General features: G+C 44.6%; 2 protein-coding genes and 1 pseudogene across 7 annotated transcripts in view; 2 read left to right on the forward strand and 1 right to left on the reverse strand.

Moving 5' to 3' along the window:
- BCL2A1 (BCL2 related protein A1) overlaps window positions 1–23,629 on the forward strand; it is a 410,729-nt gene that overhangs the window by 374,080 nt on the left and 13,020 nt on the right. The gene's annotated exons all lie outside the window — the stretch shown is intronic.
- LOC309627007 (frizzled-3 pseudogene) lies at window positions 504–8,712 on the forward strand (annotated as a pseudogene). Its single transcript, XR_014249442.1, has 2 exons — window positions 504–6,451; window positions 6,568–8,712. The product of XR_014249442.1 is annotated as a frizzled-3 pseudogene (transcript).
- Window positions 8,799–23,629, reverse strand: part of MINAR1 (membrane integral NOTCH2 associated receptor 1) — a 43,194-nt gene continuing 28,363 nt past the window's right edge. For 2 of the 5 annotated variants that reach the window (XM_082388496.1, XM_082388495.1), the window contains exons 3-4: window positions 20,027–20,281; window positions 8,799–14,734 (exon numbers count right to left, since the gene is read on the reverse strand). In XM_082388496.1, coding sequence (XP_082244622.1) covers window positions 14,537–14,734; window positions 20,027–20,281 — 453 coding nt within the window. In that variant the 3' untranslated portion in view covers window positions 8,799–14,536. Of the gene's footprint in view, window positions 14,735–18,385; window positions 20,282–23,629 lie in introns of those variants that run through there. The other 3 variants (XR_014243484.1, XR_014243485.1, XM_082388497.1) reach the window with 3 other exon arrangements.

The following is a 23,629-nucleotide window of genomic DNA, read 5'->3' on the forward strand; positions in this document are numbered from 1 at the left end:
GCTTCAAGAATTACCAACACAACATGACTGTGGCCTCGTCATGTCCTCCCCAGTGCTCGTACATGGATGTTCTGCAGGGCTCTGTCTTCAGGCTCCAGGGTGTGTTCTAGAAAACCCGCTCCCTTCCACAGCCGCCACCCTCCCCTCCTCTCAGAGGACGCCACCTCCAGGCCTCTGGCCCCGGTGCCTCTCTCGGGTCCCAGGTCTGCTATGAGACTTTTGCACATCTCTACCCGGACAGGGGCTCCCACTTCCTGGGTTTAGATTGCCATCTTTGGTCTTCGAGCAGGGAGCTGCATGATCGGGCTATTCTTTACTAAGGGTCGCTGGAGGAAACAGGGGCTGGAACTGGCAGCCCTGATGAGGAGACCGCTGCTGATAGGGCCAGGGAAAGGGGGACTTTCCTCAGTAACCATTATCGAGCTCACTATCTTGTTGGCTCTAACGGCAGTCCTGCAAGGTTAAGTGGTATTAAACCCATCTCAAAGATGGGGGGATGGAGAGGCAGCTAACCCCAACCCTGTCACTCCACACCTGAAACAATACCTATTTTTTTTTTTTTTTTGGCCGTGCCACGCGGCTTGTGGGATCCTTGTTCCCCAACCAGGGATCGAACCTGCATCCCCCCACATTGGAAGCGCTGAGTCTTAGCCACTGGACCGCCAGGGAATTCCCAACAATATCTATTTTAAACATGCTTTTCTCTAGGCCCTATGCCAGTTACCTTACCATTTTAATTGTTCCAGTGACCCTAAGTAGGAATGATTCCCATTTTACAGATGTGTAAACAATTTCAGTGACTTTCTCAAGGTTGGGCCTGTACCAAGTTGAATTCCACTGATGAAAAGAGTGACCTAAATAAGGTTACTGTCAAATAGTCAGCTAAGCTCCCTCCTTGTCTCCCTTTTTCCTCCCTCCTCCCCTCTGTACCTGCCACACTTACCATGCATGCACATAGATAACAATTCTGAAGAGACCCAGTTTCTGGAAGATAAGACAGACTCTATGCCATAAGCACCCCTGCTAGAAAGGCTGACAGAGCCATGCCCTGGAGTGCAAATCTACGCAGGGGTGTCTTTTTATACCCATCCTTAAGGAGAAACCTAGACTTTTAGACTATACTTCTTTGAGGCCAGTTACAAAAACTCTTCAAACCAAAAAAAGCAGCTCTGTATTTCATAATCTAGTAAATTTCATGGTTTACTGCAATCTTCCACAGATTGCAAAAGATAATTTCAAGGAAATTGTCCTTTGCTTATGAAACAGATATTACTTTGATTTTCTTTGAAGAAGCAGACTTTTAGTTCCATAAAAATAGTGTAAACAATGCAACAGTTGACTCAGTGAGCCTGGGTTTACTTCTGAGTAAAGCCAGTGCAAGTGGCTTCCAAGATACAACACTGCACCCTGCAATTTCAGATTTAGGTAAAATTTGAAGCAAAATGGTCTGTAGAAAGAGCAGTCACAGAAATGAGAAGCCTACAGTTAAAGTGCCATCTCTCCTACGTGCATGACTCTTTGTAAAATGAGAACGGCAATACTCATTTCTCATCGTTCCTGAGGATACAGGAAAACACCCAAAATTTTTCTTAAAAAAATTTTTTTGAATAGTAATACATTCACATGGTTAGAACTTCAAAAAGTACAGAAGGGTATATAGTGAAAACTCTTCCTCCCACTCTATTTCCCATCCTCCAAATCCCATCCCTCTGCAAAGGGTAATCACTGTTATTAGTTACCCTTCTAAAGATGTCTTATGCATATAGATAACAATACAATGATATATTCTTTTTAGCACCTTAGTTTTTAAACAAATAGTAACATACTAGACACAATTTCTGTGCTCGGCTTTCTTCACTTAATGTGGCTGTTAAAACTTTCAAGTGATGCACAAATGCAAGGAGTTATTATTATTATTTTAAAATATTATCTCAATAATGTACAATGATAATTATGAAGATTAATTTTTCTTAGAATTTAGAAAGGAAAAAAGAGGAAACTTTAGTATAGTAAAGCTTGGGTGCTTTAATGAAATAATTGTGTACAGAATGTATGTGCTACATACTGCAAATTTCTCTAAATTTAATTTGAATACCCCCTGAGTCATAAATAACTAGCAAAAATACTTTACGTACAAAGGACGCTTTCCCGCTCCACTGTGACACTGGACCACAAAGCTGTCTTGTGTTAACAGTGCCACCTAGAGGCAGAAGGTCATCCCCACTACAGTATTTCTTCCCCAGCTGATTTATTCTTTGCTTATCTACACCTCAGGAAATCCACTTCCTACACATAGACATATTCATAGCTCTTCTTTTGATTTCCTTGCTTTCTTTCTGTCTTTGAAAACTGTTGAACACAGGAAAATCAATTCATTTCCTTTTTTCTACATTTTAATTTCCATTACAAACTGACTCCAAGTGTGGCCCAAGGGAATTCTTTTGGGTCCCTTGAAAGGAAAGTCATCAGTTTTCAAGTGGCCTCATACAGAATGAGAAGCAAGTGGATCCTCGGGTCCTGTGAAGGGACCAAAGCCCTCTTCAGACCCTCAAGTCTAGTGGTCTTCGAGTTTGAGTGTGCATTGATTGGCATCATCTGAGTGGGTTTGTTAATATCCAGAGTAGGCTTGAGGTGCGTTTCTAACAAATTCACAGGTGAAGCTGACGCAGTCTCCCGTGCTGGACGCTGTGCTGCCCAGATCCTCGCTCCAGCCCGGAAACGCACGGTCCCCCGGCCACAAGAGTGTTGGTGGCTGAGGCTCTCCGGTGATCTGCTCCCTGGGAATTGCTTTCAGCTGAAGGAAGCCTTCTCTCCCAAAGCCACACCATGCCCCAGAGGCAACACCTCTGAACACTATTCCCTGCAGAGGCAGGAAGGCCCCGTCCCTTGCTTCAAGGTGGGACAACACCTCCAGAGATGCCCTTGTGCTGGGCCCAGCTCTCGCCTGCAGCTGCGCTGTGGTCCACATCCTCCTCCTGCGCAGTCCTCCCTCCTCCCTCCTCCAGGCTGCTGACCCTATGGGCACTTCCCCGTAAACCCTGCAAACAAATCTCTGTCCCATCATCTGTCTCCTGGAGTCCGTAACCCAAGATACCTTCCTGAAACTAAAATCTTAGCCTTGAAATACAGAGAAAACTATGTAAACAACAATGTGAAAGCGCTTTGTAGATTTTGTCATGCTGTCTTTATGTAAAGGACCATTATAGTTAGTACATGTATCATTTTTTCAAATTTGTCTTACGCTATTTGTTATTACAAATAGAGAATGTTCCAGCTAATTTACAGAAGTTTAGCCTCAGGAATTTGTAAGTTCACTGAGCATTCCAACCCCACATTAATCACATGCTTTCTAAAGTAAGCACCCTTTCTTTTAAAAGCAGCAACTCGTGTGATTTTTCACTTTTAGTGCAAATATGAAGAAATACTCTATTCATTCTTTTCACAAATATTCATTGAAGTCCTCTGGGCTTAGCACTTTTGTGGGTGCTGAAATGCAGCATATATGGAGATTCCATTCTAGTATTAAAAGTAAATAATTATGTCTGCATAATGACAAGTTCTGCAAATGAACTAAGATAAGTGATGTGCATAGACAGTGACTTCTAGGAGTTGAGATACTCCCTGAGCTTGTATAAAGCACAGGTCTCAAGAGCATTATGGACTGGACCTCCAGAGCTGGGCTAGGATGGCGAATGCTACATTGCTCCTGTGGATCACATGAGAGTTTAGTTTTACAGTTCTACAGATATTTATTGCATGCCTACCCTATGTCAGTAGTGGTATTGAAAAGGCTTGAACTTCCAAATAAAGCAGCAACAACAGTGATAGAAGTGTGGGTACCCTAGGGAATAGCCCTTGACCTAGTTGGTAGAAGAAGATAGTCTTCTCTGGTGGGTGATAGTCCTCACCCACCAGAGAAGGTGGGTGAGGTCAGTGATTCTCACACTTGAGCATGAATTAGAATCACCTGGAGGACTGGTCAAATCACAGATTACTGGACCTCCATCCTTCCCCCTACCTCTGAGGTTTTCTCTTGCAGTAGATCTGGGGTGGGGCCTGAGAATTTGCATATCTATCACCTTCCTATGCTCATTAGCACTGTGTTCGTTATTATTGTTATTTTTAAAATAACCACTGCCCTTTGCTACCAGACTCCTCCCTCCTTAGGTTTTCCTCAAGCAAGAAGTCGATTTTTCCACCCCATTGAAATCAGGCTGGGCTTGTGACTTGACCTGGCAATGAAATGTAAACGCAGGGATGGTGTGTCACTTTGGAGAAGAAACCCTAAGAGCCATTATGTACTCCTGCCATCTTTCTCTTCCCCTCTGTCAGGAGACAGGTATATCCCAAATATGGGGCTGCTCATTCAGCCTGGGTCCTGTAATGAAGAAGAACTGAAATCTATCTGCACTGATTCATGATGAACGTGCAACACAGGACATAAACAAACCTTTGTTGTTATAGGCAACTGAGGTTTGGGGATTGCTTGTTAGTGCAGCATATGATGGTAAACTGATGGATACAGAAGACTTCCTAGAGAACATGATACTGAGTAGAGTTTTCAAGGTGCATTGTCCAGGCAGAGAAGAGGCGTTTGAGATGGTAGGCAGGCTATGTGGGGTATCTAGTGCATAAAATACTTCAGTATAGAAAGTGATGGGAGAGGTAGGCAGGAGCCAAACCACTGAATCTCTCATGTCAAATTTCATCCTCTAGAGACCAGATGACAAAAACCTCAAATGGAACATGCCCCAAATAGAGCCTTATATCTATCTATCATTCCCTATCCCCAAGCTGTTCTTTCTAAAGTCTTCTCCAATAAATTAAACAGTACCAACACTTACCCTGTTCCTCAAGCCAAAAATCCAAAAGTCATCCCTGATCAACTTGTGTCAATCTCTCATTTCTCATCAGCAAGTCTGGTTGGCTGCACCTACAAACACAAGCTCAGTCCTTTCCAAATCCACTGCCTCACCCTGGCCCAGCCACCAGCACCTCCCCCTGGAATCACTGCAACTATCTCCTGGCCAATCTCCTTGTTTCCAGCCTTGCTTCCCTGTGGTCCATTCTCCACATTGCAGCCAGAGCGAGCTCCTAAAAGTATAAATCAGATGATGGATTATGTCATCTCCCTGCTTGCAATCTTCCAGAAGCTTCTCATTATATTGAAAATAAAACTCAACATCCTTATTGTGGCTGATAAGTCGCTACATAACCTAGCCTCTGCCTACGTCACCAATTTCTCCTCATACCAAATTCCCTTGTCCAGTTCACTAAGTTCAAGCTACCCTGGCCTCCCTTCGCACTGCAAGTTCCCTCTGTCAGAAATGCTCACCCTCAGTTCTCCATGCACCATATCCTCGGGGGAGCCTTCCCTGGCTACCCAAACTCAAGCAGTACCTCTGCTCCTAAGTTGAAAATCTTTCTTCATTACGCCTATTGCTGTTTGAAATTATTTTATGTACTTGCAAGCGATTGCTATTGCTATCTGCACATTCATTAGAATAGAAGTTCCAAGACATCAGGTCTAAGACTTTCATGAATTCATTTGTTCACACATCCACTCAACAAATATTTATTAAGCATGTAGTATGTACAAGACATTGTCCCTTCTGGGGACAATATTTCAGCCGTGAGCCACTGCCTTGGCACATGCAAGTTGCTTAATAAATATCAGTTGACTAAATAAATAAATGAATAAACCAAAGGGTAGAAAAAAGATTGGATCAGAAAGAAGTATATAGGTCACATATACATTGCTAACGAGAAAACTGAACTTTAATAATAAAACAACAAAATGCTAATTTAGACTGGCTGAGACATCCAGATCAAACAGCATTGGTTCCAGAGAAAATGAGCTAGGAAAGGCTCCCTCATTGGGACTTCTGAAAGTATACAAGAATCATTAAAATGGAGAACATGACTGTGCATAACCAGCATGAAAATACCACGCACATGTTCTTCTAGTAGCAGGATAACTACTCGGTAACTTATTAAGAATAATTTATTAAGTGCTTTCCTTGACAAAGGAAAGGAAACTGTATTGTAATTAGCCACACTCACACTACTAATTCCTAACAATAATTTTATGTCCAGGATGTAATGAATCTTTCAGGTATTTCAAAAACTGCTACAAGTTGAAGTCAATTTTGAGACAGCAAAGCGACAGTGTTTTTGTGGGTTGAAATGCGGTGGCTGGTTCCTGCCAGGAACTCCAAAGTTTTCCTGATTTCGGATACGGGTATATTTTTCACATAACATACTATCACTTCTATGTGAAGTCATATGTACCTTCTCCCTCTTCTTTCCATTACAGGGAGTAGTGAAGACATAAACCAATTCCAGGTACAGCAAAATCTCAATAATTCAGGCTCACCCTGGAGAAAGCCAAGGGCAACTATGGCCAAGCCTGAATTCTAGAGGAAGGAAGTGGTGTAGGCTTTTTAAAAAGGTACATCCAATATTAACCAAGTATTGACTTTTGCTAGTACCTGGGGGGAGGACTCTAAATTAATGTCGGATTAAAATGACTTACAATGGCATATTGCAATTGATTTGTCCTCTTAGGGAGGATAAACATTTTCTTCTACAAGATTAGTTATATTGGTACGTGTGTGCTCGCCGGCGGTCCTCATTCTCTCCATGTACCTGAGGGACGCGCGGCCACCCCCGGCCGGTGCTGCAGACCCCCAGGAGCCCGGCCCCGAGGTGTGAGATATTACAGTCAAAGGAAGAAATAGCACTTCTCCTAAGATGGAATCTGTTGTTTGGGAATGTGGTTGATCATCTTGATATGTTGGCCAAGTGGTGCCCTATGTAATAAAATGAAAAGAAGAGGCAAGATGATGTCATTTTCCCATATTGTGAAACCAAAAACAAATGCCTTTTGTGAAACCAAGCTAACAAACTTCTGACGGTGCAAAGAGTATTTCTGTTTGAAGAACTTAACAGTAAGACAGAAGTACTTTCAAGCTGAGACCTGCAAGTGTATAAAGATCTAAAATACGTATTGAGTAGGCCTGATCATCTGAATCTCATTCAGTCGAGGAAGCACGGCTATGAGTTGGATCGTCTTCATTCTGTGGCCCTTGTCTATGTTTATGGGGCGTATAGGTGGACACAGTTTGTTTTCTTGTGAACCTGTTACCTTCAGGATGTGCCAAGATTTGCCTTATAATACTACCTTCATGCCTAATCTTCTGAACATTATGACCAACAGACAGCAGCTTTAGCAATTCCACCCTATGGTGAATTTGGATGGTTCTCCGGATTTCCGGCCACTTGTGCACTCTATGCTCCTATTTGTATGGAATACGGACGCATCACACTTCCCTGCCCTAGGCTCTGTCAGCGGGCTTACAGAGAGTGTTTGAAGCTCATGGAGATGTTTGGTGTTCCTTGGGCTGAAGATATGGAATGCGGTAGGTTCCCAGATTGTGATGAGCCGTATCCTCGACTTGTGGATGTGAATTTAGCTGGAGATCCTACTGAAGGAGCCCCAGTGGCAGTGCAGAGGGACTATGGTTTTTGGTGTCCCCGAGAGTTGAAAATTGATCCTGATCTTGGCTATTCTTTTTCACACGTGTGTGATTGTTCACCTCCTTGTCCAAACATGTACTTTAGGAGAGAAGAACTTTCATTTGCTCCATATTTCATAGGATTGATTTCAATCATTTGCCTCTCTGCCACATTATTTACTTTTTTAACTTTTTTGATTGATGTCACAAGATTCCATTATCCTGAAAGACCTATTATATTTTATGCAGTCTGCTACATGATGGTATCATTAATTTTCTTTATTGGGTTTTTGCTTGAGGACCAAGTAGCCTGCAATGCATCTAGCCCTGCACGGTATAAGGCTTCCACAGTGACACAAGGATCTCATAAGAAAGCCTGTATCATGCTCTTAATGGTACTCTATTTTTTTTACTATGGCTGGCAGCGTTTGGTGGGTAATTCTTACCATCACGTGGTTCTTGGCAGCTGTGCCAAAGTGGGATAGTGAAGTTATTGAGAAGAAAGCATTTCATGCCAGTGCGTGGGGCATCCCTGGAACTCCAACTATCATCCTTTTAGCAATGAATAAAATTGAAAATGACAATATTAAAAAAAAAGATTACTTATATTGTTTTCTTAACTCATTTTTTCAGAATACTTAGGCAAAATTCAACCCAGGTCCAGTCCATCTGTATGCAAACTTTGGATTTGTGGGTCTTAATTAATATTTTATCATAAAACTAAAAAGCATTCTTATACCCAGCATGGTATAGTCTCTCTAACGTTCTCCAAGATCTCATCAGAGACCTCTTTCTGTGTTTAGGTGTCAAGATATTAATTGCTTTTTCCAATGTGTCGTGACTCGTGTTTAATCACTTTTCTTTAATGACTCAAGCTGGGAACTCAGTGATGTTTGTGAGTGGCAGGATGACATAAAAGAAGCTGGGTGAATTCTCTCTTCACCATCTTCCATGATATGATTTCACAAGCTCAGGCTTCTGCCCAAGTAAGCTATAATTCACTTACTTCATGGCGAGAAATGCCTAACGTCTCAGGGTTGAAAAAATTATGTCAATGTTGTGCTTACACAAGAACAGATGACAGGACAAATGGAGCAGAATAAAAAGTCCAGAAAACCATATATACTTTCAACAGACTAACGTCAAAGGGGGAAAGATGAACTTTCTAATAAATAGCACCGATCAATGGATATACAAATGGGGAAGAAACGTATCTTAACCCCCTACCTCATACCAGGTATAAATATCAATTCCAAAAAGAGTACATTACTTTTTAAAATATATTTATTTATTTATTTTTGGCTGTGTTGGGTCTTTGTTGCTGCACGCGGGCTTTCTCTAGTTGCGGCGAGCAGGGGCTACTCTTCGTTGTGGTGTGCAGGCTTCTCATTGCGGTGGCTTCTCTTGTTGCGGAGCACGGGCTCTAGGCGTGTGGGCTTCAGTAGTTGTGGCTTGTGGGCTCTAGAGCGCAGGCTCAGTAGTTGTGGCACACGGGCTTAGTTGCTCCGTGGCATGTGGGATCTTCCCAGACCAGGGCTCGAACCTGTGTCCCCTGCATTGGCAGGCAGATTCTTAACCACTGCGCCAGGGAAGCCCCCCCAGGAAGACTACATTATTAATAATGCCATTTGCTGCAACATGGATGGACCTAGAGATTGTCATACAGAAGAGAGAAGAGATTGTCTCTCTCTGAAGTCAGACAGAGAAAGAGAAACATCGTATGATATCGCTTACATGCAGAATCTAAAAAGAAATGATGCAAATGAACTTACAAAACAGAAACAGACTCACAGACTTAGAGAACGAACTTATGGTTACCAGCAGGGAAAGGTGGGGGGAAGGGATAGGGAGTGTGGGATGGACATGTACACACTGCTGTATTTAAAATGGATAACCAACAAGGACCTACTGTAGAGCACAGGGAACTCTGCTCAATACTATGTAACAACCTAAATGGAAAAAGAATTTTGAAAAGAATAGATACATGTATATGTATAACCGAATCACTTTGCTGTACACCTGAAACTAACATAAGATTATTAATCAACTATAGTCCAATGTAAAATAAAAAGTTAAAAATATAAAAAAATAATTTTAAAAAAGAAGTACAGATCTAACCATGAAAAATAAAACAATAAAGCTCCTTAAAGAAAGTATACAGCATCTTCAAGACATTGGAGTCTGTATAGATTTCTCAAACAGGACTCAAATTGCCAATCATAAGAAGAAAATGATACATTTTTATGTTAAAATAGAGAACTTTCATTGATCAAAAAGACAGCATTAAAAGAGTAGAAAATGCAGCTCACAGAATGGAAAATCATATTTATAATGTATATCTGACAAATAACTCATTTCCAGAATTTGTAGAGAACGTCTACAAATCAATAAGAAAAAGACAAAAACCTAATAAAACTGGCAAAAATGTGGACAGGCACTCCACAAAATATGAGATCTAAATGGTCAATAAACATACAAAAAGGTAGCAAGTCTTATTAGTGACCAGAAAAACTCAAATTAAATACACAATGAGCTACCCCTACACACCGAGCAGAATGGCTCAAATGAGAGACAGACAGTATCAATGGCTTAGTAGGATGTAGAGCAAGTGGAACTCCCATATATACTGCTGATGGGACTGTAGGTTGGTAGAACCATGTTCAAAAACTTTTTGGCAGTGTCTACTAAAGCAAAACATAAGCACATCTCATGATCCAGCGGTTTTACTCCTAGGTATACCCATTACAGAAATGCACATACAAGCATATTCATAGCCCCAAGCTGGAAGCTACCCAAATGTCCATCAACAGTGGAATGAATAAATAAATCATGCTATATTCACAATCAGTGCAATGAGAATGAGAAAAGTACAACCACACACCACAGCATGGATGTTTTTCACAACATTATGTTGAGTGACACAAAAGAGTACATACTGCATGAAATGCATTCACACAAAGCTTTAAAACAGGCAAAACTACCATGTGCCTTTAAAAGTCAGGACAGTTGTTCTTCTTTGCAAGGTTTTCGCTGGAAGGGGGCCTGAGGGAGGTTTTTGGGGTGCTTGAATGTTCTGGTTTTTGATCTGGGTGCTGATTACATGTATGTGTTCAATTTGTGAAAAAGCATCAAGCTGGATGCTTATGATCTGTGCGTGAAACTGACAACTTATAGTTCATGCATAGAATAAAATCTCACGGCATGCTATTTTATCATTTTTCAGTTTATTTTCGATTATATTTGGAGAGGCAGATTTCACATGATAGCTTCAAACCAACCATTATACATTAACCAAATTTTACACAAGCCATTTGAAAAAAGATCTAAAAATGTGCTTAGTTATTGGTATTATATAACAATGATCAAGCACCAAGAGTGTGCTGAGAGCTTTTCAGAACAAACATAGAAAAGACGAGTCCCTGCCTTCGTGGATACCCATTCCTTTAGAGTCTTGCGCATAAAACTTCACCTAATATTTCACACCCCTTTACTCATAAGGCATAAATAAGGAAGTTTGTTGCATTTCTCATTGTTACTTAATAAATATTTAATACCCTTTTCCCCAAGTATACCAACTATTACTAATATTTTTGCCTTTAAATACAAATTTCCGAAGTACAATATACAGTATACTCTGATTTGGTATTCACACAGTTGACCACAATATTCTTGCAGGTTGGTTATAACATGAAGCATGTTGAATTTCAACATTCACACATTTTTATACCACTTAACAGAATCATTTACTATTGGCAGAGCTTTTTTTGTTAAGAAAAATGAGGTGCCATTGCTCTTAGATTGATAAACTGTAAACAAAAACAGCACTGCCTTGATTCCAATAAGGGTATCAGAACTTATGGCACATTCAGAACAGTGAATTTTAGCACATCTATCAAGCTAGCCTTGCAGATACCAACCACATAGCTGCATGCCCTAAAATACTAACAATTTATGATCAGCTAGTAATGGGTGATATAAGTATGATTTGCTTGACTGTATTTTCCGTTTAAAGGAGAGGATACTGCTGTAAAATATCTAAAAACTGTGAGCTCGGAAATTTTTTTGCTTCTCTGCAAGGCTGTGTTCCAAGCAAATTCAGACTGAAAAAGAGGATGAAATGATTCCAACTTTAATCATTGGCTAAAGAGATCTAATTTCAAAACAATCCCTTAACTACATCTGATTGTTCATTTTTTTTAATGCAAGAGAAATGAAGTGAATTTTGATAGTGTAGTGATTTTCGGTTTTGGCACAAGAAATCATACGTCATGTGAAAATGCCAGAGAGCGTGGTAGAAGCTGGTGCCCACTACAGAAGTCAGGCCAGTCCCTGTGTCACCTCCAGGGAGCTCACAGCAGCAGGAGATTAGAGGCAGGTTTTAGAGGGATGGGTAGATGCTTCCCTCCCGGCCAGACTCTGGTCTTGACCCTTTCTGCAAATAGGATAGAGGAGCTGGAGTGAGTCTGGGGTCCAGGGAAAGAAGGTATAACAAGCTTGGGATCAATGGAGAGAAAGGACCCAACTGTGAACTTCACCTTATCTAGATTCCAAGACCCCAAGCATCCATCAGGATTCAAGCCGTGGATAATCCCTTTCCAGAGGAAACCACCTTGCCTTTGGGCTACCACTGTGTGATTTCCCAGGGGTATTATCAGGTCTGGATGTTTCCATTACGTGGCAATGATGCTGAGCTGAATTTTAAAGCTACACTGGACTTAGAGCAAGACTAAATTTCTTTGACAACCTCCCCAGATATGAAAAGAGTAGAAGAAAATTCTACAGAGTCCCTTCTCTTCTATGCATGGGGTGGGGCTTAGAGTCATGCCCTCCCTGTGGAGCTAGGCACGTGGCCCCAACAGGGCCCATTAGGAATAGATTCACCCAAGGGCAGTGGCAATAGTGGTTTGGTCCATCCACCATGATCCTACCTGGCAAATGAAGGAGTCTGAATGGGATTTGACAAATTTTTCTTATCCTGGGTAACTGCATCTCCACTTCTCTGCCAATCATAGAGCAAGAGATTGGGAACTACCTATCTCTGCTGCTCTCGTGGCTTAACCTGTGATAAAGGTGAGGGTGGCAGGAATGGGATGTGTTCTAGAGCCATACTGGTTGGGAGGAGAGCGGGGATGGCAACACCCAACTGCCGAGGGTATTAACCTAGAATCCCTTTTGGGGTGAAAGAAACAACCTTATTGAATGTGCCCAACCCAAAACAGAGCACCAAAAGACTAAAATTCTGACAGTAGACAGTAATATATATTTCTTTTCATTTTCAATTATAAATCCTCAGTTTTCCATACTAAGGCTTAAATTGCAGTCACCTAGCTGAAAATCTGTACATAAACATGAGACTAGAAATAGATGACATGAAGACCTCTAAAGATGAAGGTTCACTACAGATGAAAGCATCCATCCCTATTTATTAACAACATGAAATGTTCTGACTACCCTTTACAGTGAACAATAGGATTAGACCCAGCAAGCTAAGCATTATTTGGAAGTTTTTAGGATGGATGCTGAACGCCTATTGCTTTAAAATCTGAGATGCTTCCCAAACCTCTCTTTCAGGAGTGTATTATATCATCCAGAGCGATGATTCTTACTACCAGTATTTATTTATAATCCACCTTGTTCTCAGAAGAATTAAGGTAGCTAGTTTCTATCAATCGTTTTTCTTTAACCTGTAACAAGACATTAGGATCAAATGCCGAAAAGGATTCTTTCTGTCCAATTATGTCAAAGCACCATTCAACAGGTGGAAACTGAGATCAAATTCTAATGAAATTACAACGGCTTCCTTATACTGGAGAAACCTGGCTCTCAAGTTATTTTACAGAGATGACAATAAACCAAACTTAGGTATTTAGATAGACATTATAGATAGATAGATAAACGGTTAAATAGATCATTTTTTTTTTTTTGCACAGCTGACAAGTATTCAGAACTCTGGAGTAGGTGTTGGGATAGTTGAGAATACCTCACAGCCTTTATCATATTATTGACAAGCTTTCAAAAAATTTTTAAAGCCATTGGAAATGGCTGGTATTAGTGGTGCACGGAAACCATGGTTTATAGTTAGAATGTCAAAGTTCAGCCATTGTCTCTACTCTTCAAGGCACAAGAACAAGTTCCAAATTCTCCAACTCATGTGTGAGAAGCAGAGCAACGGGTACCACCAGGAGACAGAAGATTAAGGAGAGGAACCACACACCAAAGCAAGAATGGGAGGTCCTTTGGGATGCCATGACTTTCAGATATTGATCTTACGTCGTTAGCAAGCAACTCTCCCACACCTTGAGGTGGGTACAGGAAGGTCTCCTGGCCTGAATACCTTGGCCTATTAAGCAGAGAGCACACTTCACGCCACGCCTGATTTGGCAGTCCAGCACCTTCCTACCCTGGGCACCAGGAAGAAGGTCCAGAACGTTTCCATGAAGATCTGCAGTGAAGATCGTAATGATGACAGAAGGGCAAGAATGAAAAGCCGGTAGCCCTTGATAAAAGTCAGCGGAGAAGTAACCCCCTTTATGGATACATACCCTGTTTCTTTGCCTGCGATGATCTAAGAACATTAAGGGAAAGAGAATCCATGCTTTTTTTTAAATTCTTATCTCGCTATCTCCCTTAGCTTCCCTAAAACAGGCATGGATTAACCATCTCCTCTATAACATATTTCCCGCCGTGAAATTTCATCAAAATGGAAAGAATCCAACCAATTAAACTTCCTCTTTTTTTTGTTTGGAATTCAGTTTGTATCTACTGGTAGTCCATTACATTCTTTTGGTAGGAAAAGATATTGCACTTCTTAAAATTCATCCATGTAATTAAGTCAAAGTTAATAGGTAGGTAGATATGTCTCTAGAATGTATACTTTCTGAAGACCATTGTTAGCATTTGCAGAAAAGTCTCCGTGATTTCTGTTTCAACAAACTGTGGCCCCATTGGCACGTGATTTTAAACGACAGAGGGAGACGCCGGTGGTCATGAGCCGCAGGCAACATTGCATGTCCAGCGGCTCATGATTTCATTGTGCAGATGGGCACGACGATGACCAGAATGACTGTGCACGTGGCTGCAGCGATCAGGGCAGCGATCTTGCAGACCTTGGCTCGTCTGAACTCGGCTTCTTTCCTTTTTAGTAATGAGTCGTAGCCTGGAGTATAAATATCTTCCATCCAGTATTCTAAGTTGTTTGGGTTTAAAGATTCTTGAGTCTAAAAGTGAAGAGAAGATGTTAGAAATATGGTGAATATGTGCAACAGGTTCAAGACGTTCTGACAATCATCACCCCTGAAGCATCTCAGAGCTGTCTGCAGCTTGCAGGGGAGATGACCGAGGAGTCCAACGCTGCCCACCAGCCCCCCCTGAGGTGGACCACCGAGGACTCGGGCTCCCGCACATCCCAGATTGTACCTGCCCCTCTCCTACTACAAAGGTCATGATGGGGGACTTCCCTGGTGGCGCAGTGGATAAAATTCTGTGCTTCCACTGCAGGGGGCCTAGGTTCGATCCCTGGTCAGGGAACTAGATCCCATATGCATGCCACAACTAAGAGTTTGTGTGCCACAACTAAGGAGCCCATGTGTTACAACTAAGGAGCCCGCCTGCTACAATTAACACTCAGTGCAACCAAATAAATAAATATTTTAAAAAAACAGGTCACAATGGTCTTGACACAGGAAAACCCAGCGATTTCCTGGGAGCAAGCAAAATAGGGCCGAGACAAACAAGACTCTACGCCTCAAGGGCGTACGGCCAAGAACAAGCTAGCCCTGCTGCATGGGAAGCAGGGAAAGTCACTGAAAAATATTCTCCACTGACGGTCCCTAAGAACAGAGCTGTTTAAAGCAAGGCTATTGTATTACTCTGATTTGGTTCCGAGTTCTTCAGTAAAGCCTCTACTGAAAAATCAAAGGCACCTCCCAGATAAGCAGTTCAAACAAAACATAAAATATTTCCATTTCAAACATCTGTCAGGCCACTGCTCACAGGCCAGGTCTACAGACCAGTGGCAGGCCACCCCCATGCCAGGTGCAGGGTCCCCAGTGGGAGAGACCCCCACCCACTGACATTTGTCTCCCAGCCTCCCTGAGATTAATGCCTGCCTGCAGGAGAAATATTATATTTAACCTGTATCACCCAGGAATCCCATTCCCCGTGGATGGCTAGAATCTATTTCCATAAAGAAAGGCAGTGTTCTCATTTTATGGCAAACATTTAATAATGTGACTGTCACATAAAAGCAGCAACACATTGCAATTCCAAGTGAGGTCGCCTAAATCTTTGAAACACAAGCAAAATATCCAGTTTGAAGATTTTCTCAGATTGTTTAATGTTCATAAAGATGGGCATGTTACAAATCACACACACACACACACACACACACACACACACACACACACACACACACACACACACAGGATTACAAAACAAATGCTTCCAAAACTTAAAAAAAAAACCAACTCGGTTGTACTGTTATTGGAATATTGATTATTCTAACCCGTATTAGTCATTCTCCACCTCTCCTTTCAGAACCATTCTCTGTTCTTTTCTGTCTTGCTCTGTGCCCCCAGGAGACCGGCCGATACGGACACATCCCAGGTGGATTCAGTCAGTGGGGTACAGCTCCCCCTGCTCCCTCCCTGATGGGCTACAGTTCTATCAGGTACCTGCTCTCACAGCTGTGGGTCTTGGTGGGTTTCAGAAACAGCTCCCTTTCCTTGGCCTTCAGATCCAAGGGCAGCAACAGCGTCTCACTCATGCTGGTCCCTGGGCGCTTCATGGGCTCTAAACCCTGCCTACACCGCCGCCAAGAGTCCCCTCCTTCCCAGTCCCATCATCCATGAGTATGCCATCTGCTTCCTGCTGGGATGCTGACGACCTACACTCCGTGGACTCCTCTGGCTGCTTTATTGCTCTCCTGCTTTGTTTTTGTTTTGTTTTGTTTTTTGGCCATGCGGCACGCAGGATCTTAGTTCCCTGACCAGGGATAGAACCCGGGCCCCCTGCGTTGGGAGCACAGAGTCTTACCCACTGGACCGCCAGGGAAGTCCCTGCTCTCCTGTTTCTAATGGCCTTCCAGTACAGGGGCCAGCAGACTCCAGCCCATGGGCCAGATACAGCCCAACACCTGCCTTTGTACAGCCTACCAGTTAAGAACGGTTCTCACATTTTTAAATCATTGAAAAAAAAATAAAAGGAAAACAATAGTCAGTGGTATGTGAAAATCATATGAAATCAAATCTCCGTGTCCCAAAATAATATTTTGTCGAAACACAGCCGTATCCAGTCATTTACAAGTTGCCCATGGCTGCTTGAGACAATTATTGGCAGAGTTGAGCACTTGTGATGGAGACTGTAAGGCCTGCAAAGTCTTAAAGTAGTTACTCTCTGGCCCTTTAGAGAAGAGTTTGCCAATATTCTAGAATATTCTGTACAACGTTGCATAATGAAAAGAGAATGGGACTTCGGGGTCCCTGAAATCCTCCCAGGTCCCCTTCCTCACGGAGGCACAATGTTCAAAGACTTTTCCAATTATTCATGTTATCTGGAAGGGCGGGGAGGGGTGGTAGGCGATGCTGGCCATTGCTAGAACCCACACCATGAGAAACAGGACATGCTCCATGATGGAAAGTTCCTTAAAATGCAGGATTGTCTGTTCAGACTTTGCAAGAAACTCCTACTCCAGCACTTCTGCTAAGTCCCAGGAGCCACGGTCTCCCTGAGTTGCCCAGGGCACTTCTGCTACTGCCCAGCTCCGGCTGTTAGGACAAGTGTCCTTATGCTTGGGCTGCAGCTCTTTCCCCAGCACAGCTCTGTCCTCCATGGGCACTTGGGATCGGTCTGTTTCCCTGGACATGAACGCTCTTCAGCAATTTAACGGGTACCCTAGAGGGGAGAGAGGGAGCCAAGGTGGGCATATTAAGCTGGGGACTGGTCTGCAGGGGTGGGCTGGTTTCGGTGGAAGGCTGAAGGAGCAGCTCTCCCTGCTCTGGCACTTTGGAGACAGGCTCTGACCAGGGAGGCTGAAACACCACCTCTTCTTCCCAATATTCCCGAGGCGGGCCAAGGAGATAAACAGTGTGTAAACAACACATCAGATTTTGTCTTGTTCCCTCCAGCTCAGACAGAAGGAAACTGGCTTCCTTTCATAGGTAGATATGCTTTAGGGGCTGGGATTCATCCTGTGAAGTAAATTATTTTTAATTACTTTTTCCAATAACCGCAAGCTCTCACGACACCCAGTGGGACACAGGGGGTATCCTCGGTTGTTAATTACGCCTGCTGAACACTGGAAATGGAAACGGGACCTGTACCTTTGCTGCACCCTCAAGTGGCCATTGATGGTAAATTTACATCTTGACGCCATGGGGCCCCAAGAAGATGGTCCAGATGCGGAAGCTGCCCTAAGACAGTACCTGGGTCTCTGCAAAGCGATGAAAACAAGTAAGGTGGTGCCTTTCTGCCTTCATCGAGTTCCTGATACCTGTTCTGCTTTGCTGCAAACACCCTCGAAAGGCTATCAAACTCTTTCCTGTCTTATATTTTTTTGTGAGACTAGATACACTATCCTTTGCATTTTTAAGTGACGCCACCTAAAGCTCTCTAATCTAAAGATCTTTTATTTTTTATAATTTTGCCTTTATGCTCCTAAACATTGGCACTTTAAAATTGCATGTATCTGTAGGAGCAAAATCTCCCAGACTCTGCCTCCCAAACTTTAAAAAGATGTTTCTCAGTCTATGACTCATTCAATTAATCTGCTCCTGTCAAGGTCATCCCATGATACTGGTGAGCCATTGATTATTCCAGCCAGGTGAGTGGTGGCGTTGGGATGATAGCCTCGCTGCCCACAGAGCCACACCTCTGGGCCTTTTCTGACTCGCCTGCAGCTCGTGGCAACCTAATACCCACAGGTTTCAGTGTGGTAGCCACAGCAGAGCAGTGGGACCCTCCTGCAGGAGAAGCAAATCCTATCTAGACTGCTTGCCAGCAGGATGGTGACAGGAGAGGACGTGGCCTGAAGGGTCAAGTGGCATGCAGCTGGCATGGGGACAAAACATGCAGGAGGTGACAGGGGCCAGGAGTACCTCTGGGGTGGTCCTGATATCACCACCCACTTGACTCTCAAGATCTGGCCAGAGATGTCCCTTCCCATAATTGCTGTCATTTAGGGCCCAACATAAACAAATGTCACTGCAGTCATTTGTGTGATGTGAAGCTCCACTATACTGTCATCAACAGAAAAATGACATGGTGGAAAGGCAACATAGGAGGAAGTGCAGGAGTCTTATTGCCGGATAGTCCAATATGAATTTAGACTTGTCAGACCTGCAGCAAGTTCTTGTGCTTCTCAGGGCCTCGATTTCCTCATTTATAAACTTGAGATGAACAACATCACTCCCGCCTGCAGGCCACTGTGCCTTGAGCGAGAGACCGTGATAAAAAGCCCCGTACAGAGTTGATCGATTTCAGCATCATTTCATCAGCGCCAAAATGCCTTTTCGGTGCCTTCTTAATGCCAGGTACTTTAAATACATTATTTTCATTTCTGACAGTGACTCTGAAAGTTAGATATTATTATGGACATTTAACAGGTGAGGGAACCAAAGCTCAAACAGGTGAACATTCCAGGCCACACAGCAAAGGAACCCTGGCTTAGAACCCACACTGCGGGAAAACACATTTCTTTTCTCGCCACTGCACTGCACCTCCTGCAGCCCTCTTGGCTTTAGAGAGAGGCCATTTCAGGGGAGACCTAGCCATACCCCCCCCCCCACTGGCATCTCTCCAACTGCCCTTTAAGTGGTGTGGACCTGCTGGGACCCGTACGTGAGTGGTGGCGTTGGGATGATAGCCTCGCTGCCCACAAAGCTAGCTGGCAGGTGGGGACAGGGTACTTCCTGTGCTCCCGAGGTGATGCGGACACACAGATAAGACGCAGTGTGGATGGAACCAGGTGGAACTGCCCAGCACAATGAAAGTGGCCAAAACCCAGCCCTGCCTGTGGTCGAACAGAAAACATGCCCTCCAGCCACAACTGTATTCACAGAGCTTCTGGGGATGGCGCTTACCTGGGACTGCTCCGTATGGAAACATAATCCATAGCTCGGCTCCCACAAATATGCTTTTATCCCACGTGCTACATGTGGAAGGAGAAATCAGCTTGTGTTTCATTAAACAGTTGGGCTGAGGTCTTGTGAGCAAATACGAGAATCTGCACTTGGTATGGAGTCTTAAACGCATCGTTAGCAAATCGGATGGCCAAAGTCAATCAATCAATCGATCAAGCATTCCCACTGCTACATGTTTACAAAGCAATAAGCAAAATATCAATCCCCTCGTGAAAAATCTCTGCTCTACGATGTATGCAGGTTCAGAATTCCATGGTGGGGACCCAGGGAGCTGAAGGTGAGGGAGCGGGCTGGTTAGGGCATCCGCTATCCATTCCTGCATCCGCCAGGGTGTGGCTGGGCTCCCCCCACCCGGGGCAGTGAGAGGCTCACCTGCAGGTCCAGGGCTGTCAGCTTGCCCTTCTCGCCCGCGTTGCGAGAATACTCCTCGATGGTCCAGGAAGGCTGGCCCCGCTTCACCTCCGCCAGCTCCGTCAGCCGCATGTCCGTGTACAGAGGGTTGTTCTTCATGTGGGCCTTGAGGGAGGCGGGGTAGGGGTGAGGGCTGAACACCTGCTCCACCAGGAAGCCGTCTTTGGGCTGCTTGGGCAGTCGGTGCGGCGGGGGCATGTCATACTGCCTGTCTGCCTGCAGAGGGGCACAGAGGAGTCCAGAGAGAGACACAGATGCCATCAGAGAGCCCACAGTGCCAGTGGGCAGACACCAGCTTTCCATCACTGGGCTCTGCCCGGGTAGCAACATGCAGTTATTCACGAGCAAATAGAAGGAATATCTGGACTGGGGGAAATTTACTAGGAAAAGCTTATGACATTGATAATACTCAAATGACCCAACATTTCTATGCCAGGAAGAGATGATTTTATCTTACCCTCATACCATGACTACTATTATTAACACGCATTGTTCAGGTAAGGAAATGGAGCCCAGAAAGACTCAGTAATTTACCCCAGGGTGCACAGCTGCTAACGGGAGGAGCTGGCATTTAAATCTATCATCTGGCTTCAGAGAAGCTCTGCTTAACCACTGCATAGTACTTCCCCCTCTTTTTCTTTTCTTTTTTTTGCCGCACCACGTGGCATGCGGGATCTTAGTTCTCCGACCAGGGACCGAACCTGCGTCCCCTATAATGGAAGTGCAGAGTCTTAACCACTGGACTGCCAGGGAAGTCACTGCCCCCTCTTTCTCTTACCAATTTCTACCTGGTACTGAGGAGTAAAAGATATGGGGTCCTTCCCCCTAGGAGCTGGCTGAAACCACTGATGCCACACTGCTTCTCTGGATGGAAGAAGCCAAGCCAGGAAGCACGTGGTGGGAGCCTCTAGTGATCTTCAGAGACCTCTGCGTGGCCTTCAGGACAAGGGAACCGTCTGGACCACAGTTTGGAGGCAGGAAGGTGCCCAGCACCGCTGGCATCACGTACGTTGTCAGTCCTTGAGTTCCACCCGAACAAAGGGGGCTCCGTTCTCCACGAACCCTGTTATAACTAGAGTCTTCTGGTACTTTCTACTTCTAGCTTGAGGCCCTCAGATCTCCACATAGATGTCACTTCCTCCAGAAGTGCTCCCTGACCAAGACCGGGTCAGCGCCCATCTACGTGACCCCTTCAGACTGCGTACGGAGCCCGCGGCCAGCACTGTCCCACTGAACTGTAACTGCCTGTCTGTCTGTCCGTCTCCTCCGCTGGACTGAGTTCCCCGAAGGCAGGGGACTGTAGTGAACACCTTTTAGTCGCCCGCTCAGCAAAATCATACCACCAAGGAGAAGGCACGCCCATCTTTGTTAAAGGGACATCCCAACACCATGGAGTCGTGCACATGAAACAAACAGCCAAAGAGCTGTGGGTGTGAGCAACAGACAAAGAAAAAGGAAAAATAAGAACACGAGTGAGGGACAGTGTGGAAAAGCAAGAGGAGGAGAAAGGGTTAGGGTGTCAGGACAGGGAGCGTTTATGTGTGAGCACCTGATGAGACAACGTGTGTGAGTGGGAGTGTGTGTATCCTACACGTGCACGGGGACCAGGAGCACACTCCCAGCTACCAGCAAACTGGACCCATCAGCTCTTGCTCAAATACAGTGTAACTCTGAGCCCTTCCAAACCATTAAGACCGCTGATGCTGATACAGGGAAAGCAGGATAAACTACTTGGCCAAATCCAAATAAGAAAGTGAGGTGTCCTCTTATTTTCTAGCTCATCAAACCCAAGTATCTTCTAAAAGGTGTCACTGATTTTATTCATTCTACTCATCACCGCTACCGAACACTCAGAGGGCTCCCACGGCATGCAGGGCCCGTGCCGAGCTGGGGGCAGAGCAGGTGCCAATAATAACAGCAAGGCATCATAACTACAATTAATTTGAGGGCTGACTGTGTGTGTCTCCTGCTGTGCTCGGGGCTGAACACGCGATATCCCATTTCAGCTTCTTGAGAACATCGGCAAGGCTATAACATTATAATCCCCGCTGTGGATGCGGAACCTCAGCTTAGAGAGGTTAAGGAACTGGCCCAATGTCACACAGCCAGGAAGTGGCAGAGCCAGGATTTGAATTTGTTCTCGCTTCTGAGATGGAAAGTTACCCGCTGCCCACGCTTGCCTCCCTGCTCCTACCATGGAGGCGTTTGCGTTCTAACATGGCAGTCGGTATGTATACCTAAGATACTTTTAAAATAAAGGTTGGTATCTACTCTGTCTGAACAAAGAGGATGAAAGGCAGGAGATCAGAGACCAGCAATAATCTTGGGAGGCTTTCAGAGGCTTATGAATTAAGAGGCCTTGAGGGGAATTGTGTCTAGATCAGCACCGAGGAGGTGGACAGGACACTTTTTTTTTTTTTTTGATGTGGACCATTTTTAAACTCTTTATTGAATTTGTTATAATATTGCTTCTGTTTTATGTTTTGATTTTTTGGCCACGAGGCATGTGTGATCTTAGCTCCCCGACCAGGGATCAAACCCACACCCCCTGCATTGGAAGGTGAAGTCTTAACCATTGGACTGCCAAGGAAGTCCCTGGACAGGAAACTCTTGATGGAGAAATCACGTGAGTAAAGGTTCGACAGTGGGATGGGGCCTGGCCATCCTAGATGCTTCATCAGTACTTGCTGAATGAGTGACTGAGTGAATGAGGGTGGCATTTTTGAGGACAACCAGGTAGACGTATCAAGGTGGAGAAGGGCCCAGTCCGGGTGAACTGGAGCCCTCCTGTTGGGGAGAAGGACATGACATGCCCAGGGTTTGAGTGGCCGGGCTGAGTGGCTTGAAACTTTTTGCTGAGCAAAGGGAAGCCAAGGAGGAGTTGGGAACAGGAGGCACTGCACACCCCAGAGTGGAGCTTTAGGAAAGGGAGCAGAGCAGTGGTGGATGGGATGAGATGGAAGTGGCGGCAGAGGTGGGGGGGGGGGTGATGGGCGAGAGAGACCAGTTACACATGTGCCCCCAAATCCCAGGTGGGAGGTGGTAGGAGCCTAGACTTGGGGGAGGGAGGGTGGATTTAAGCAGAAAGAAATATCACAGAAGATAAATCCACAGGGTCGAGTAGCCCAACTGGATGTGAGAGAGCCAACGAGGGAAGTCAGAGATGAGAGACGCCCCTTCAGTTTGGGGAATGGCTAGAATGGCGACCCCAGAATGGGTACAGGGAGAGGGAAGCCTGGCTTTGAAGGAACAGAAAATCTAGCTGGGACCTGTAGATTTCAGCCCACGGCAGACATCTGGGGGAGCTGGCCTTCAGCAGTTTGAGATTTGGGACCAAAGTTCAGAAGGGCCCCAGGGTTGATCACCACCATGGCAGGCATCAGCTCAGGGATGGTGAGAGCCACACATCGGGAGGGAGAAATGAGGTCACAGAAGGAGGCCAAATGAAGACCGCTCACCCCAAACACTAGCAATTTTGAGCTGTGCATTTCAAGGGATCTTTCTCAAGCTTATTTCTGTTGGTTTCTGGGGGCTTTGACATTTTATAGGTTGGACGCATGGCTG

Source organism: Balaenoptera borealis (assembly GCF_965194805.1).
Source record: "Balaenoptera borealis genome assembly, chromosome: 3".
NCBI classification, from domain to species: Eukaryota; Metazoa; Chordata; class Mammalia; order Artiodactyla; family Balaenopteridae; genus Balaenoptera; species Balaenoptera borealis.